Here is a 19074-nt window from a genome sequence, read left to right as displayed (position 1 = left end):
TATGAGCAAACAACAATCATGTTCAAGCTCATTTCTCATAGTATGTCAGACACTTGCCTTTCTGTGTGAATGGCAGAATACACAACGCATGCAGAACATGTTGGTTATATGTTCTGCATTATATGTTGAGAATTCAGACCCATTTCCTTTGTTTTGGGTGTCAGCTGTGCCCCTGTATACGTAGGCTTGTGGTTGAGCATGAGACCACAACTTGTTTGAGCACAGGCAGAGACTTACATGAACACTTCAGAACAAACTTCAGTTTATAACCCAATAGTACTGAAGATGTCCAATTGAGGTCCTCTTCTCCTACTGGAACCCATAACACAGAACTTGCTAGTCACGCCTTGTGTAACCACAATTTGTCACAAACTAAAGGGTGGAAATTGTTGCCAAGATGCAAGAGGATGTGAAAGCCACTTAACACCATTTTAACGTATCCTCTCATCCTCAGGAAGAGAGAGCATAGCGACTCGGACTGTGCCATAAATAACTGGGGTTTGGTCAAACATTTTCTGTTAATGTTGCTGCCCTTGAATATAAATTCATACCAGTGTTTGTACAACTGGCATAGTGGTAGTTAAATACAAGTTACAAGGTAGTTAAATACAAGTTCAACAACCCTGATTTAATTAATAGTGTATATACATAGTGGTAAAACAACTGTAAAGTCCCAATAGCATGGCAACTATGACAACCTTTCACATAGTTTCTTCTTCTTCTTTCTCTCGAGCCGGACTATTTCAAGTGAGTGTGGTTGCCGATATGAGAGCATCAATGTCCTGTATGGCTTTAGATGTTCTCTGCAGGGCGTCAGCAATGCAGCTCTCAGTCACTGGTTCACTATGAGTCTCCTCTTCTGCAGAACTACATCCCAGTTCTGAAGAAACTTTAGCACTTCTCGGCACATTACTGTTCTCCAGCAGAACTGGACACAGGATGTTAAAGAACACACACGTTTTCACTCAGAAAGATTATCTACAGTAGCAGGTAACTGGACTGCCAGCTAGTATAGTGTTCTAAACATGTAAAACAAGTACAATTTCAAACCCCAATCATAATATTTATGTCCACAGCCCCTTGTACCTTCTATAATCATCTCAGAGTTCAAGGATACAGTTGAATCGTTTTATCTTCTCCAGTTCTGCAGCTACAAGGTCTGACCTGAAAATGGATGGAAAATCACTCAACATTACATGAACGTGATTTTAAAGCTGTTAGTAATAATAGCTCAGTGAAATATAACTCACCCACTGTGTACCGTCTGTGTGACTATAATGTGATGATCTATAGGCACAAGGTTAGGTAGGTTTTCTTCAAATACCACTGGCTCAGAAAAATGTCTGTCCTGTAAACAAAATAATAAAAATGTATTTAGAAGCCCGAACAGTATGTAAATAAATACATCACTTAACATGTATGGGCCGAGTCTTTGACCTGTTGCAAGCAGCTAGGTGTGGCAGGGAGCTTTAACGAGTGCTTGGCCTGGTTGTAGCAAGTGAGGATCCTGGAAAAACAGCAATGTGATAGTCAGAGACTCAAATGACAGAGAACAGCCATCAGATTCATCCCACTGTGTTATAGTGGTCGGTTACCTGCTTGCACGACTCACAATAGAGTCCACAGAGTAGAGCTGCCCAGGGACATCAGGTGGAAGGCTGTTCAGGTGGTATGTTACCTCTTTCACCTGGGAGACAGACACGATGCATAAATTAGCCCAATTATGCAAAGACCCAAATAACTGTTGTTGCTTTAGCTTAAGAGGCTTTGTATCCCAAAGCAGGGTAACATGCTACATTGAATAGATCAGACTATATGACATGCAGTATGGCAGCTACATGACGGGCTGAAGCTCACCTGCCCTGACTGGAGCTCAGTTTTGTGGTGGGTGAAATAACTGTTAAGGACACCGTTTGACCGCATGACTGATCCATCTCCTGGGGAAACTTCTATGACTGAGATAGCTCCACCAAGGATCCTACACAAGACACCCACACACAAACACACATTTACAGTCTAGATGCATGCTATATGTATCACTGCAAACACATTTGTCTTCATTTATGGAGGGGTCTTACACAGAAAGGTTGAATGTGGAACAAAATTCAATCAGAAAGTTGTGATTTATGAAAAAAGTTCTCAATGTCAAAATGAACACTTCATACTTGTTTTTCCCATTTTTGTGATATTTTTTCTTATGATCTGTCTTATTTCTACCTTAACCAAACCACTAATAGGTTTGCATTTTGTAATAGGTAATAGGTTTTGGGTTTTAGGTTTTAGGTTTTGTATTACATTCTCTGAAATGATTCTACAATAAAATGCACAAAGTCAAAATAGAGTGAAAGTGTTTTGATGAATAAAGGCCATTATCTATCGAGAAACACTACATTCCCACACTCACTTAGGAGATCAAATTCAAGGACTTTTCAATGACTGTCAAGGTCTTGACATTGGTCAAAATTAGACATCACAGAGGCCTCAATTTTTACTCATGATCATGTCAAGCCAAGAAATCATGGTGAAACCATTTATTTTATTTTATTTTTCTCAACTCATCACACTTTCAAGGATTTTAAGGCCCGTGGGAACCTGAAAACCTAATGAGCTGCGTACCTGTAGATGACTCCTTGGCACCACATCACTTTGACCAGCTCTTCTGGAGGATTTTGGTCTGATTGTTCCTCGCCTTGGGCCAGGGGGTCTTTAAACTTCCACCTTAAACACATTAACCAATTTAATGCTACGTATATATTACACATGTAAAATCTGTCACTGAACATCTTTAATTGGTGTACCTTGTTTGCTCGATTTATTCAAGTCAATTAATGAGTGAACCTGTGCTGATGAGGCGAGGGACACGTGAGAGGCAGCGCCTCAGGCAGACGAGACCTTCTCTCCTCTCTGTGTCCAGCTGTTATGTTTATCCTCCCATCTGCCTGGCTGGAAACTCTTCTTCCCTCTGCTGCGATATCTCCAGGAGGCTTGGAGAGGCGAGAGGTCCAGTGGTGGCGGGCCAGGGAGAGAGGGTAGCGCCACATGGGGGCGACACCGGAGCAGGAGTGATGCTGGACCACTGTGGTCGACTGGTACAGCTCCTCTGGCTTGGAAGAGAAGAGGAGAAGAGAAGAGAAATAGAATAAAATCAGATTAAAATGAGATAGAAATGAGCACTGAAATGTTGCTGGGAAGCATTACCTTGGGCAGAGGAGAACAAGACCGCGATCTGAGCGGCTCGTTCTTTCTGGTTCCTCTACCCCGAACCTCTTTGGTCTCATCTTTGCCTCTCTGGTGCTGCTGACTGACTGGCCAGCCATCAGGCTCTCTGCTAAGGCCGTGCGTCCTGTGGTGCTGATTGACAGCCTGACTGAGGCTGCAGGTGAACTCGACTGAGAAGTCTTCCCCTGAGGACGACAGCGTCAGGGCGGCCCGTCCCTCTGCTGACCTGACGATGGTCTCACCGCCGGGTCTGAGCTCGGCGTCGCAGGAAGACGACTTGGGCCACTCCACATCTGAGTCAATACTGAAGAAAGGCTGTAGGGGGGATAGGGAGACACAGATGCTGATACTGTATACTGTTAGCATACACAACAGCCTGAGCAGAAGACTTTTAATCTGAAGGACTAGTACTGAGTCAGCAGAAAAGCCCTTCGTACCTTTTTGAGGACAGCAGGGATGAGTTCCTCTGGCAGGTATGGCCGAGTGGCATACTTATTCCTGAATACCAACGCAGCTTCCATCAAATCCTACAAAATCATCATCATCACTTTAAAGAGGATATTAGCCTAAGCAAGTAAGCAAGAAATGCCTTACCGAGAACCACACCATGCATTCAGAATACTAACCAACCAGCATCAGGCCTGTATAAAACAGCCTAATTTGGTGTGTATTCATCTTTAGTACCTTGTAGGTGCTGATGGTGAACCTTGACCTCTGTCGGACTGTGTGTGTGGTCTGCAGAGGATGTCCGGATGGGTCTGGGGCTTTCACCAGCATGAACTCAGAGCCGCACGGCGACAGTTGTAACTGGGATCCGTCTCCGTAGCGAACATCCACCGACTCATCCTCATACATGATCATCAAACTGACACTGGCGTTGGCTGCCATCATTAAAACTGTATGTGATCTGGCAGCACTTCATAAAAGTTACCTAAGTTGTAGAAACGCTGAACTCAAACTCACAGTGATAACTCTTTGGCAACGTCAACGTCATCAGGAGGAGACGTTTGTTGTGGTTGCGCGCCCTAGTAACTGTCCGTTGGTTGAAACCGGGAAACAAAACAATGGGCTTCCTTGCCGCACTGTTGTCTTTTTACGGTCAAAACATAATCATGACAAACACGTACATTATTGTATGGCTTTCCCTGTGTGTATCATCTCCGTGCAAGACAGTAGGTCAGCACGGGACGGCACGCCGTGCTTGTTTCGTAGTTTCTGTTTTTGCGTATAAGCCTACTATAAAGGTGTCTGGATGTTGTAACTTTTAACCACCAATGTCAGGAACATAGCCACATCTGTCCCTGGTCGTTACGCTAGTGGGCCCTTGATTTTAAGGCAAGAATGAAGTGGCTTACAACTCTCGGGCAGTGTTTCCAAAGAGTAGGAAAAAGAGGAGAGCTCTCACTCTGCCCCTATTTCCGAGCACCGCAAACGTCATCGCGAAGCGCGACTAGTAACAAAACGTGCAGTCCAGAGTCTCCTTCAGAATTCAGTTTTCCCTTCCATATTTTTTTGACCCGTACCAATTAATAATAATCATTTAAAAAGTAATTACTATCACTATAATTTAAAATCATATGGTTATTTAAGAAATACTCAGTATTAGTATTGATATAGGTACCGATAAAACTGTTACCGGTATCGAATACAATATCGAATTTTGGTATTGCCCATCTCTACGGTGAATGTGCCTGGCTTGGCCTAGAGGCGAGTTAACAGAGCACAAAAATGTACAGCTGGATACGGCTCTTGGTGGCTTCTAAAGAAAATGGACCCAATGATTTAAAAATGTTATTTTTTTTTTTACAGGTGTTTCTTTTCTAATGTATCTCTATGGGAAAAGGCCACTACGCCAAAATCGCTGCACAGCCAAGGGCAAGAATTAGACAATCAGCACTAAATACCGCCCCCTTGCTGTTGATTGTCTTTTGTGAAAAGTCTCTGGTTATTATGAAAACCTCCTTGGGGAAACTGGAGTTCGAAAATACGTCTGTTGGGTAAGTGTCTTTGGGAAATGAAGACAGTTGTAATGAAAAACGACATTGGGAAACGCTAACTTGAATTAAAGGAATAGTTCACCTAAAAATGAAAATTCTGTCATCATCTACTCACCCTCATGCCAAATGAAACACAGGTGAAATTTGTTAGTCCATAGAACACACAGGGAGGTTGTCCAAAAACAAGCACAGTCAAACAATCACACTGTGAATAGAAAGACCTATACACCATTATTTGTTGCAAATCAATCAGCTGTAGTTAAGATTTGCACTAAATGATGGTGTAAATATACTGTAGGTCTTTTTGGAACTCTGAAGAACTGGTCCCCACTGACTTCAGTTGTTTTGGAGAAGGCTGCTATGGAGTTGTGCTGGCAACCTCCCTTATATGGACAAACTTCACCTGTGTTTCAACTGGCATGAGGGTGAGTAGATGATGACAGAATTTTCATTTTTGGGTGAACTATTCCTTTAAGTGCAACTGTGAAAAGGGCTACTACGAAATGTTTATAAGAATAAGTGGTTTGTTTTAATGGAATATTTCAAAATAAAATAGTACATTTAATAATCTCATTTTGAGTAATTCAAAATAAAATGGTACATTTAATTATTGATTTAATTAATTATTTATTGATATAATAATTTCATTGTGAGTATAGCTTGCTCGAAAAAGTAATTTGTCTTATACAGGCTGGTTATTTATACCAAAACTAGCACTGAAAAAAGGATGGATAACATATTTTCATCAAAAATAATAATCACAATATTTTATTTATGTCAAATAATAAAATATATTTTAAAAAAGTACATACATTGTTTGGTAAAATCTTATTCACTCATGGTATTGTTTGGATAGTTGCTATGCCAACCATTCATTTGGGTGGTGTGATCACTAACACAAACTTTGAAACTTTCCAAAGTATCCGCCACTCCGTTGTGAGCGGAGCCGCTGTCCACAAGGGTGCGTTGCATTTACTCCATTACAGAGGTCCTCCATTGACTTGAGTGATTTTCGGCGCCAGTGGAACTAGCGAACATGAATTGTAGGGATGGACAATTCCAAATTTTTTGGAGTTGATTCCGATTCCAAATGAACCCCCCCCCCCCCACTTGTTGTGAAATGGATCAGACCAAGGCAATCAAACACAGATTAGTATAGATAGACCTAAATCTGAATTAATTAATTACAAATTGATTTAAATGAAACAGTTTCTACGATTCCAGAGTTTGGAGTCGACTCCGATTCCGTTTATTTTTAGAATCGATTCTCAGAATCGATGTGATGGAATCAAGAATCGACTCTTTTGGAGTCGACTCTAGTGAATTGTGTACGAGGTGTTAAGCATTACAAATTGTTGTAATGGTGTTGACACTTTCAAATGGATCAGTTTTTCATCCAGGTGCATGCAGTAGTTGAAGTGCGTGTGTTAGAGAGACAAGTGTGTGTTTGGACATACCATTTCATATGATGTTGTTTGCCAAAGTCAGGATTAGGAATTGTGGGGGTGGGTTTGGGGGGGGGGAGGGGTTGCAATGAGCCACTGCCCCTCAAAATGTCTGTGTACGTCCGTGGCCAACACTTAACTGTGCCAACCAGAACGCGGTCCTGTTTTGTTGCTATCGAGTGATTGATCACAACTCATTCATCATAACGATGTAGGGGTACAGCGTTGTTTAGTGTGCTTGTATCAGAGAAGTTGCTCCTCCATTGTCGTGACGGCCAGTTGAACACAGCCGCTTGTTGAACACACCCAAGCCTGTGTCAATATCCAAACTATCAAGTAACAGTTGTACTCCTCAGTCCTTAAGCATTCCCAATGATCTAGCAACAAACAAATGGGAAGAAGAAAAAATGTCACCCTAAAACTATTACTTTGGCTAATTGCTCCCAAACTGGGCTCCAATAGTTGATAGGGTTCAAGGGGGTCCCCATGCAGTGAAATGACAAATACTTTAATTTCACACATATTTCATTCACGATAAGTTAGCACTAGGAGCGAACGTGTTTAAATGACTATTCTGTGCAGAGGCCAATTCTCCCCATTGTTATCTAGACTTTAGTCACCAAGGATGTGCTTTGTTTAGAAACAATCAGCATTTTGACAAAAAGGTGCTGGCTGGTTAAAAAAAATGTAGGCTATACAGTTTTATACCTTTTTATCTGGGAGTCAAGCATACAACAACATTTAGGCTATGTACTTTTTACACAACCAAACACACATGTTTTATACTTGTGGTCATTTTGAAAAATTTCTAGATTGCACATTCAAACACGTCACTAATACTTAAAAATGATCACCTCCCACCAGTTGTTACTGTACAAAATTAATAATAATCACATTAATGCATTAAGACTGCAAATCCCAATACGGTCTCCTTCAGCTTCATAATTGTTAAAGAGCTGTACGTCCAAGAACAGGCTCGTTCTTCACTGACAGTCTGCTGCTGTCCTGTTAATTTTTACTTTGCCACCATAAAATAAGTGGTCCATCGGGCCAGGAGCAGAGCACCGAACAGTACTGTGTAGCTGAAGAGGATGAATTTGAGAATCTCTCTGAATGTCCGGAGGAAGCGGATGGACAAAGGCTCCACATCCAGAGGCACATGTGTCTTCTGCCTGCGAACTGTGTGTTCACTCAAGTGTCCCATGTTTTCTCCTCGTCCCATTGTTCTGCAATCACACACACACATTTGTGTCATATTTACCCCTTCAGCCTCAATTCTACTCTAAAAGATGAAAAACAAGTTATTTGACAAACACAGAAAATGCACACTTTTATAGACTACTAATTAAGTTAAATGTTTTTGGTTAATTGAATCAGAACTGTTGTGGGAAGAAGCTCCCATAATAGTATCCAGGCTTGTACATGCTGAGCCTTGGCTGCATTATCAGAGGACCATTATTAATAATTTATTTGCAAATTGCACTAAATGGGTTCAGTATTGATCTGCTCTCCATTGGTTTAGACCCAGAAATAATGTAGACTGTTGCTCTGTGTTTTCAGATGGAGAAATCAAACATGCCCAACAATCAACAGTTAGAAATGTGTTGATTTCTTAAGGCAAGATCTTTTTGTTTCTGTCTTTGACAGTGGCTGCTTTGCCAGGACGTTATTTGAACACAGTACATGCAAATTTACACATAAGCACAGCTATAAACCATTCTAGAGTAAGAAAATAATTTTGTCAAAAATTATGCTGTCTTGTCATGTATGTCTGTCTGATAATGATGTAGAACTTGAAAAACCATTCAAACAAATATTAGTAATATAGTGATACAGTGTACCTTTCACTTATTTAACCATAGAGTATAAATGCATTGTCTTGGCACAGGCTGTAAAGACTTATCTTAAATCTTAAAGCGTAAAACATGCATGAATTTTAATAGTAACAGCCTTAAATCAATCTTACCTTTGTGTTGTTGGTGTAGGACAGGAGCTGATCAGTAAGTGGGCTCCTGTGCTGCCAGCCCAGAAGTCCAAGTTGGTGTCTGTTGCCTTGCCTGTTTCTAGTCCTTATGGCAGAGGAGGAGCCAAAAGCAATTAAACTGATTACAAGGGTCTGAAACCCTTGGGTTTTTCCTAATGGAAAGTTAAGCCACACAGTGCACCTGCTCCTCAAACAGAGAACATCTACAGTAAGATTTTGAGATTTTGTATATCAAACAAAATTTACAATTTAAGTATTTTCACTTTAAGCAGAATTGTTTTCCAGTCTGGTAACCTATCAACAACAGGGAAGCACTTAAAATAGAAATCAAGCTCACCGACATATCTGGCTGCTGTCAATGTGTCTCACTATGTTCATAGTGTAAGGCACGGAGAAGCTATTGACTGGAACAGAGATCAAACTCCCTCCTCCAGCACAGTTATCCGCTACCGGAACATGGAGCAAATGGCTTCCTAATTTAATCAGCATCCTGCGCTGTCAAATCATGGGCTGCTATGGGCTAAGCTCTCCAGACAGCAGAGGGCCATTATCGGCTGATCAGGAGGCCTGTTTACTGGGATAATTGCTCCTTCAGAGAGCTGGACCGCTGCTGATGGATACGCTCCCATCTCTTCCTTTCTTCTCCTCTCCCTGATCACAACCATCTTGCCTTTCTGCAAATGATCCATGAGCAACAATATGTACAGAAAGTTCCAATATAACCATGTAATATGAAGATGAATTTCAGTTAGCTGTGAACACTTAATTTACAGATTTATTCAGGCAACAGACTTTATTCAGGCAACAGACTTTATTCAGGCAACAGCCAAACACAAAACAGCTCAAAAAAGACAAAAGAAAGTCTAAACAAAATGCAAATCAAAGTACATATGTTTTATTGTGTTATACATTAACACAAACATCCAAAAGCTTTCCATCATACATACATACATATATACAGTGCAGCTGCTTAGTAGAGCAATGACCAAACTGATGAGGGCAAGGGGATCTACAGTAAAGAGTTCCATCAGGGCAACTTTACATTATATTGTGAGGGTGCAAATAAAGGACTGGGAAACCTTAAAGAGCCAGCTGCTGTCTCACCAGTGCAGACATCAATGACACACCTGCAGTACATTGATATGGACATAAAAACAGCCGCCAAGGTCTTCTGGTCGATAAGAGTGTTTGATGTGCGCAGGTGTGCGTGCACCTCCTAACTGAAGGTGACTCAGGGGGTCTGGGATTCAGGCCGGTCCATGAGGGATTTGATCCAACTGGTACCATTAATGAGTTTGGTGGTGGCAATAATGTATTCCATCCCACTGTCTTCCATTTGGGAGAGGAAACGCAGAGCCGCTATTTCTGCGTACGTCACTCCTCCGAGAAAGAAGACCAGTGTAGTCCTGTTCTCCCCCTGTTGGCCTGTAAGACAGTGAGAGGAGAGCGGGAAGGTCAGACACAGGACTTCTGGGTAGGCTGGTAGACATGAAGTTCACTAAGCAGGAAAGATGAACACTTGACTCAAAATCATCTAAGACTACACACCACACACAATTACTTTCCTGTATGTTTTTGTAACCCACATGGACCAGAAAGAAGGTAAGAACACGTCTCAGATTCCAGGTTTGTTTAAGCTAGGGTGACACCCGACTCAGGAAAGACCATTCAACTCCTTTATGGTAGGGTTGAGGTAAGTAAAACAATAACCAAGGTATACTTTAAGTTTAAAGCCGGCAACAGTGAAATAATAGAAATTAAAAAATAAAAATAAAACGTATCAAACTAAATGTATAGTCTTTGTTGTGTGTTTGTGTGTTTAGGATCCTTTATGTGTGTGTTTGTTCAGTGTTCAGTTCTTATCTCCACAATCTGCAGGGAAAAAAGGAACACCAGTTCACTGGATTCTTGAAATTGGATCAATTGGGTTGCTAGCCATCCACTTCAAAATGCTGAAGAACCATTAAGGGTCTCTTAAAAACCTGACATGTTGTAAAACAGGATGTAATTCACCCTATATTATCTATTTTCTACTGTTGCACAACATAAACCTAATCTCTAATCCAAATAAATGTATTCATTGCAGTTTCTAGCCAAAAGCTGCATTTTATAAGCTTGTACTCAAACACAGCATAATACATTTCAATTGAGTTGCAATACATTTGAATGGAGTTACTATGTTAGTTTCACAAAATGCAAATTTTTCCAAAACAGAGGTGAACGCACCACAATATAACTCAATGCAACCTCGAATTATATTGATTTCCAAGCATAAAACAACTTTTTTTTACTTTTTTACACAATTTGACTTGTGTTGTGACCAAGTTACATCAATCAGGTTAACTGTTGTTTTAAACAAGGAAATAATAATTTTACAGCACTAATTAACACCTTTGTTAGCTTACCAAGTGTCATCAACAGAATTTTCAGAAGAATCGTCGTGTCTAGAAACACAACTAATCTTATTTATTTTACACAATGAATAATTATCCTTATTACTGTATTATTCTCTTAATTTATTCAGGGTATTTAATATATTTATATGGGAATGTGTGACTGGGTTACATTTTACTTTGATATGGTATCTCATTGAAATTTGTGCCATCACTCAGTGAAACTAAACACAACTGAATATAAAAAAAGGCAAAGCCCAATCTGCTTAAGGACCTTATTTTCGATTCTGAAAATACTAATTTAGCCATCACCCTCCCTTAGATAGAGTCCTCTATTATCGCCTTTTAAAATTCAATGTGGGGAGGACATGCACAAACAAGTCAACTGTCTAATACCCAAAGTCACAGCTCTAATTAGCACATTTCACATTGAGTGTATAATTAAATTCATTATTCACATCAGTGCAACACCTACAACGGCAATAGCCAATATGAAAAGACTGCGGGAAATTGGAGGAAAATACTGGTGGTCACTGCCAAATTAACCACAGTCCCGTCTATCCATCCCTCTCATCAGCACAGACACACAAAAACCTGCACAAACAGAGACTCTGACATTCGCCCTGTCCTATTGTCAACATTGTGCAATAAATCTGCTGCTGTTCAGCATTTGACATGACGGGAACAAAGCCATGTCTTATCTACACGCAGCACCCAGGAGGTCATTTACTTTTTTTCCATTTGGTGAGCGGCGGGGCAAACTGCAGCCCCGGTTTGTATCGGCTCTTACGTTTCTTGTGAAGCCCAGCGGGCAGCTGTTGTCTCTCCTCAAAGTGGGGGCCTGGGAGCATCTTCAGAACCTCTTCGATGCTGCGCCAGCCAGGCCGCGCCAAGACCTGGGTCAGTCGGATGCTTAGCGGAGCGTAGCCACTGTACACGTAGGAGATGTCGTTGGGGTTCTGAAGAGAGCAAAACACACCCAGTCCAGAGGTCAGTCGAGGTCCTCACACCCTTAAAACTTCTCCTGGCTCAGTTCTTAAAGTGCTTTTCTACAGTGGCCCATAAATCTCATCAACAGGACTTACCTGCTCATTGGCGTCCTCCATCCACAGTTTAAGGGTCTTTCTAATGGTGGGGTAGTTGTTCCTGGAGCTTGTCTGGGGCTTCAAAAGACCCGTCTTCTCTAGGTTGTTCAGCGTTAGCATGTGTTCATAACCATAGGTCTTGACAAAACAGAAAAAAAAAAATTGGAGCTATAGGGAGGTGTTATCAACAAACCAGCCACCAGCCAGTTTCAATTATTCATTCAATCAAGAAGACGTAAGTGATTATTTAAAAAAAGAAGAGCACAGTACACTCTGGTTCACTAGTTTCTCTTTGTTCACACAGCAGGAATGACAACAGGGATACAGGGAGGTAGAGAAGATATGATTTTCTGATTTTCTGATCAGGCTCAGCCTTAACTACTACACCACCAAATTAAAGCTGATCATGAAAAACAGCAAGTGTCCTAAAACAATAACTGTATAGGGAAAGCTTAAATTCGTATATTGTACCTGGAGAATCTCCCTCTTGTAGTAGTCCAACACCTTTTGCTTGAGGCCGTTGTTGCAGACAGACTGCATGCACACCAGACGCAGAATCTTGATCAGGGGATCTTTCTGGGCAATGCAGTCTTCGATGTACGTGTTCACCTGGATCATCAAGATCATTCAGACTTAACTCTTTTGTATCATGGCATGCCACACTTTTTGTTTGTTACTGTTCCATCTTAGAGAGTAACTCAACCCCAAACCCAAATCTGTGTAAATCCTGACATCTAATGGTAAAAAGCATGCTACTGAAATTGCCATCTGCTATTGGCTGATCTGTGGTACCAGGTGATATACAGTATGTGGCTGTACTGTTCTCCATACAGACTAAGTGCATGACACTCAGATAAACACATTTCTTCAACTAAGACTCCATAGACTGATGTTCTTTTGATGTTCTTTTGTCCACTGAAAATCACAGCAGAACATGTACATCTCAATGAATTAGCTGTAACTTGACAATAGGCTTATAGATGCCTGAAATGTAACTTATCGTATGAGTTTTTAATTTACAATGTGTCTAATTATGGAATAAATTGACAATGCAGTACTCTAATCTCCAGATCTTGCATCATTAATTCACATAGCATGTAGAAGATGTAGCTGATATTACAGGTAAGATAGCATTAAACAACATTGATTGTTTTTAAACTTACAAAATAATCATATTTCACAAAGGTATTTATGTAGAAATGTAGATAACTCGTAAATGAATTAATACATACGGACAATGCTACCACAGGCATAAGGATGCGAGCAGGAACACATGGATTGTAAATCTACATGTGGATCAACAGCAGTCTCCATGATAGTGAAATAAAGACCATAAGGCATTAGTGAGAGCTTGAGCATGCAATATAGCCTCCTTCTACTTTCTAAGGACAAAACTGCCTCAGAGAAACAATGGGTGGAAGGGTGGAGAATACCTTGTCTGTATCAACTCCAGTCATAAACTCCTGCTCCACTGTTAGGTTATCAAAGAAGGTCTCAGATGCTGAAAAAAAGAGACATTAATTTGGTGAATGCTTAAAAACTATAATATAAAAAGGTATTCTTTGGCAAACAGAGATAGAAAATGGCACTAATAAAAAACCCAAGGCATAACTTTTTGGGTTGGGAAGTTGGAAGTTTTTTATTTAGGTGATTTATATTTTCACCTCAAACAGATGTACCCTGGGGTTGATGGATAATGGCTTCTTTTTTTTTTTTTTACTATTTTTATTCCACTGCCAAATCTTCACAGTGCACAACGCTTTATTTTCCGTTTATGAAAATATGGGCATCCCACTGAGAATTGCAATGGAAGAGATGAAATGAGATTTGACGGGATTGAAAGGGAAAGAAGAGAAAGTTATTTACGCACTGGTGATGTCCTTGATAAGCTCGGCTATAGAAGTGTGGTTGGCCAGCGAGCTGCGTGCCGCCTGCATGTGAGGCAACTGAGACACAAACTGCTTTATTTCTCCCACTGTTTTAGCATTATGCCGCTCCTGAAAGACAAGAACGAATATCACTTAATTTGCCAAGCTGTTAATAAATTAAACATGGCACCTCAGAAAAAGCATTTAAATAATGTAAACCAATTTGATTACTATCAAAAATCCATCATACAGCACAGCAGAAAATGAAATGAGATGTAAAACAGGTCTGGGCAAGACAGACAATTAAGATGACAACACCTAAAGGTGAGGTGGGGAAGTAGAGGCCCTTTTGTCTAATTATATTAGCAGACAAAAAACAGTTTAACCCCTGTCCAAGTCTCTCTATAAACCACAACTCTCACACAAAATATTATCTCTGTCTACTGCATATCTACACAAATTCACCATCAATGACAACACACACACACACACACACACACACACACACACACACACACAAAAACCCAGAGAGCCCAACATCAAACAACATTGGTTTACAAGTGAGCTAATGACACATCAATAGACGAGACAATATACAGTAAGGAGATTACCAAAAGCCAAAATAAGAATTCTATTATTGTGGCCTTGTCAAGCATTACGCTTGAAAGATTAGTACTTTATCTTATCTGTGGGCGAATGTCATCACTTGCCTAACCTATCGGTTTTCTGTTATGACCTTTGCGGCAAATTGCCTCAGAGATTATGATCAGATTGGACTATCTGAAGTGTCTGGATAGATACTTGCAGAGATGTAGGATGGCTTCCTGGAAGTAGGGCTGGGCAATAATTCAATATTATCGCTTATCATATTTTAGTGGAATGATATCAGGATGATATGAAAATATTTTGATATGATACACAAATCTGTTGTCAAATTGATGATAACAAGCTAATTCTATTTCAAACCTCTGACAAAATGACATCACACTTAACAACACCATGCAGTTCAATGTGATGAACATCAGTTTGATTATTTAACGGGATTTTGCACACATAAGTCATATTGTGATATGTATATTGATATAGGGGAAAAAATCCTTATGATTATTGTGATATTGATTTCAACCATATCACCAAGCTCTACCTGAAAGTACCATACATTGCAACTGCATGAGTTTGTCCTCTCATATTATAAAAGACACCCTAACATTACAATTCTTTCACAGTATGTAAGTAAGGTAAGAGGAAGGAGTTGAGGTGACACCAACCTCAAAGGCAGCAGAAATGATTTTGGCCTTCTTGCTGAGCGCTGCTCCAACAGCATTGAAATTCTTGTCCCTTATCTCCGCATACAATTCCTCTGCTGAGTTGAGCTGTAACTTCTTAGGCTCTGTGGGTAAATCTTTACCCGCCTCACCTTGCTTCTTCTGCGCAAACTTCTCAGGGGGCAACTTGACGTAACCTGTGTTTCAGAGGATGCACACGACCAGAGGAAACAATAATGAGAACGAGGGAAAAGAGAAGTCAGAAAACAGAAGAAGCACAGCATACATTAGACCCAACACTTGAAATACGATGAGAAGAAATCCAAAAGTTCATCCTGACCGTTAGTGATTCCATAGATCTCGTCAATGAGGCCCTCGTAGGTGAGCTGCGTGGCCAGAGGGGTGAGCAGGTCAACATTACGGTCCAGGAGCAGCAGGGTGTCGAACACTGGCAGGATCTGATTCTGACTGCCAGCAAACTCTCTCTTCATCCTCAGCATCATATTGGCTACGTGCTGCGAAGAGAATATCCTTCTTTGAACAATTCACATATCTGACCGCTGCCGAGTATCTGTCCGGGTGTAACTAACAGTTTCACTTGTCGTTATTTTTTCCATGCAACATTATTCCACCTCACACCTCGTACTCACCCGCGCACATTCTCCTTTCCCATAAATCTGCGGTATAGTGCCATACAGCGCCTGCAAGGTCATGAGGCCTTTGGCGGTGTGGTAAAGGCTTGTCTGGTCATTTTCCAAGTAGCACTCCTGCAAGAGACATAAGGGGGTGAAATGAGTCATGTGAGTCATATAAGAGCTATAAATCCTGATGAGGTGTGGAATTTTAAAGATTTCCTTCTAGTGAACTTAGTAATTCGAACAACTATCACACCCAACTACACTGACCTACAAAGCCAGAGAGCAGTAGTAGTGAAACTGAAAAAAAAAATCACTGCATCGCTTATCTATTATCTGCAAAACTGCACTGTATATCATTGAACAGAAATTATAGGTAGAATTTCAAATCTGTTGATTTGAAATCTAAACTCTAGTCATTGACCTTTATAGCATGCAAATAGAATTACTATGGGATGATATATTGAAATTCAATATATTGCAATACAAAAATGTGACAATACGTATCGTGGGGCAGAAAAATGAATTGTGATATTAGCTACATTTTATTCTGCTGTAGTAATCACAAATGCGACGGCTTGAAAATTCTATTATTTCCACTTTGTAAAGACATTTTTAAATTGTTGTTTACATTCTAGCAAGCCAGTGCCATTGCTAGAAAGATTTGTGTCTCAGAAATAAACATAATTCTGCACAGTCACACTTTGTTGTCATTGAACTTCTATTTATTACATCATATCGCGGTTGTATCGAATCGTGAACCCCATATCGCGTATAGAATTGTATCGTGAGATAAGTAAATCGTCCCATCCCTAGTAGTTACTGCTGTTTGTGTTTGTATGGCAGGACAGTAGTGGACACAGTTGGCAGGTACAGGTTGCACACACCCTGAAAGCGCTCTCAGACTCCATGGAGAGCAGGTCCCCATCGTAGGGAATCAGGTCCAGGATATACTCGTCAATGTTGGTGAAGGAGCCCAGCACGCCCTGCTCCTTCAGCCGCTGTTCACACAGCATGCTCCGCCGCGGCACGAACAGGATGTGGAAGTCACGGGAATGCATCTTATCCTCACTAAAAGGTGCATAAATGAGGGTGAGAGTGTTAAAATGCTGCGGAAATGGGAAATACACTTGACCGTCTGCCTGTGATGTGGAGAAAATGCCTCGACAAAACAAACCTAAAGACATTCTCAGCGATGATGTCCATAAGCTCCAGTCTGGGACGGACAAAGAAGATGATATTTTTGACGTCAGCGGGTGGGAGGCGGCCCCCCTTGAGGGTGAACATCTTCTCCACTTCATGTTCCTGAAAGACACAGTCATAATGATACAGCACCCCATTTATCTCTATAGTAGAAAAATAACAAACAGATGCATCACAGGTGAAGTATCCCTTTGACTTCAGATCTGTTTCATCCTGATCCAAGCCTGGGCTGTGAGGTTATTCTGCTACACAAAAACAGTATGTGAACAGACAAAACTTACCTTCAATAAGGAATACTGTGCTATCAGTCCAAAAGGTCCTGTCAGATATTCATCCCAAACTATGGCCTGGAGAGCAAAAGCACATGAAGTTAGAGATCTCATTACCGACAGCTGGACCAATATCTGCATGTGGAAACGATGGTTTCTATAACCTGTTTGGCTGACAATTTGTTGGTTAGAATAAAGAATAAACTAATGACCGTCGGAGCCGCCCATACCAAGAAAAACACATTTCACATGTACTTCAGGATGTGTTTAGAGACGCGTTTCAAAATGGTAAAAATGTCCAAAAGGTATTGTATATGTAGATGACATTCATTCGTGGAGATATTTGCAGATATGCTAGCTATGTAATCAAAAGCTCAGAGGAGTATGTTTGAAGTATAGATGTATTTTCAGAGTCCAAGATATATTTAGAATGAATATGCACAAATGTACAAGTGTACAAATACATTTTTGGCCAATTCTGGTACATTTTCAAACATATAAACATATCCTGGAGTATTGTGCCATGTATTTGTATCGGTCGACCATTGACAGGTCCGTGACTAACGGCTGAAGAAACCGTAAGTTAAAGATTTGTTTAGTCCTGGTTTGCAATTGTTGTGATGCTAGTTACCTTGCTTCCCGCACATTTGTCTAAAAACTCCCGAAGCTCCTTTCGTGCTGCTTCTCTCAAAATGTTTAAGTTAACTCTTCCGTATGATAAGTGAGCAGCCATTTTTACTTCAACAGCACAACAAGTCAGGTGACTCCAGCGGTGAGGCGATCATATGATCAAAGAAGCTAGACTATCAAGATATTTCACATCCTATTCCAGCCTATGGAAACTCCTGTCCGCTAACAGCGTACATCTAAAAATATCATATGATGAATACCCTAATTACCTAAGAGGAAAGCTATCTAAGGTATGCAGTAGCCAATTTGTGCAAAAACAATCAAGAGTATAATAGTCATCCACAACCATCATTCTACGCATGCGCGAAACCAGAGTTTTTGTTTTGTTTTACCCATGTTGAGGACCGTCTACGTCTCACAACGCTACCAGTACCAATTACTAACATCTTAAACATTGCGCTCTTTGGCTAAATCAAATAGCACCGTAATGACATTGGACCGAGTGTGAGACCGAATAAGGAGCGGGCTCATCTTTCTAACAGGCAAAGCGAACACGGAAGTGGGCAGGAGTGAAACCTCTCGCTTCGCTTGTTCACTTTGCTCGTCTGTAGGTGGGGCAATCATATGACCAAACACAATTACACATCAGTATCTGCGCCACCACCACCATCAATTCAGATTATTGGAAAAATAAGCGTGTCTTCACATTTTGGTGCTGATTCCACTGATTTCTTTTGGTAGGCATAATTTACAATACAATATGAGGCGCACGTCACTGTCTTTTGGGTGCAATGGACACTTTGTCCTTTAGATGGCGCAATGTCTTCACAATTTCAAGGGATAAAGTGGAGATGAGCAAAGCTCCATACAAATTGAGACACTGAGGAAGTCTTCAGAAACCCACTTGTCACGTCTTGGAGCTACATTTTGCTACAAAACAATATTAGCCCCAACTCAACCCAGTTTACTGAAAGAAAATGTAAGTGACAACAACGTGGCAACAAATTAAGTTGTTTTTAGGAATAGGCCTAATGAAGATCGGTGCTCCGGTGTTTCCAATCTGTTGTCTGCCAAAGAGTAA

The 19074-nt window shown here is 40.7% G+C and overlaps 2 protein-coding genes across 3 annotated transcripts; both read right to left on the bottom strand.

Annotated features, from left to right (window-relative positions):
• Positions 1-627: 627 nt before the first annotated feature.
• On the bottom strand, positions 628-4120 carry cunh5orf34 (chromosome unknown C5orf34 homolog). The gene is made up of 11 exons (XM_071521130.1): positions 3904-4120; positions 3657-3746; positions 3199-3534; positions 2839-3104; positions 2617-2718; positions 1858-1978; positions 1596-1687; positions 1438-1507; positions 1251-1348; positions 1118-1164; positions 628-928 (listed from the first exon to the last, which is right to left on the bottom strand). The coding sequence occupies exons 1-11, from the start codon at positions 4108-4110 to the stop codon at positions 744-746; spliced, it is 1614 nt and encodes a 537-aa protein (XP_071377231.1). The 5' UTR covers positions 4111-4120; the 3' UTR covers positions 628-743.
• Positions 4121-9449: 5329 nt separating this feature from the next.
• On the bottom strand, positions 9450-18118 carry vps33a (VPS33A core subunit of CORVET and HOPS complexes). 2 transcript variants are annotated; one of them, XM_071521118.1, is made up of 13 exons: positions 17995-18118; positions 17376-17441; positions 17069-17196; positions 16779-16962; positions 15907-16023; positions 15597-15771; positions 15260-15453; positions 13994-14120; positions 13557-13624; positions 12595-12732; positions 12124-12261; positions 11829-11997; positions 9450-10070 (listed from the first exon to the last, which is right to left on the bottom strand). In XM_071521118.1, exons 1-13 carry the CDS (start codon positions 18094-18096, stop codon positions 9877-9879), a joined length of 1800 nt encoding a protein of 599 aa, XP_071377219.1. In that variant the 5' UTR covers positions 18097-18118; the 3' UTR covers positions 9450-9876. The 2 variants fall into 2 exon arrangements, with proteins under 2 accessions (XP_071377219.1, XP_071377220.1); XM_071521119.1 differs by lacking the exons at positions 13994-14120; positions 15260-15453.
• Between the last annotated feature and the right edge of the window lie 956 nt (positions 18119-19074).

Source organism: Centroberyx affinis, unplaced genomic scaffold (genome assembly GCF_046629955.1).
Source record: "Centroberyx affinis isolate AG114_WGS23_722 - 3 ecotype Tasmania unplaced genomic scaffold, CSIRO-AGI_Caff_v1 ptg000859l_1, whole genome shotgun sequence".
Taxonomy (NCBI): domain Eukaryota; kingdom Metazoa; phylum Chordata; class Actinopteri; order Beryciformes; family Berycidae; genus Centroberyx; species Centroberyx affinis.
This window is presented reverse-complemented; position numbering and strand designations above follow the sequence as displayed.

Coding starts and splice junctions, on each gene's coding strand:
- vps33a (XM_071521118.1), bottom strand. CDS start 18,096: ATGGCTGCTCACTTATCATACGGAAGAGTTAACTTAAACATTTTGAGA. Junction 13,625..13,993: donor GCTTATCAAGGACATCACCA/GTGCGTAAATAA, acceptor TCTTTTTTTCAG/CATCTGAGACCTTCTTTGAT. Junction 10,071..11,828: donor CGCTGGGCTTCACAAGAAAC/GTAAGAGCCGAT, acceptor ACTGTCTTACAG/GCCAACAGGGGGAGAACAGG.
- cunh5orf34 (XM_071521130.1), bottom strand. CDS start 4,110: ATGATGGCAGCCAACGCCAGTGTCAGTTTGATGATCATGTATGAGGAT. Junction 3,535..3,656: donor TCCCTGCTGTCCTCAAAAAG/GTACGAAGGGCT, acceptor TCCCCCCTACAG/CCTTTCTTCAGTATTGACTC. Junction 929..1,117: donor GAAGATAAAACGATTCAACT/GTATCCTTGAAC, acceptor TCCTGTGTCCAG/TTCTGCTGGAGAACAGTAAT.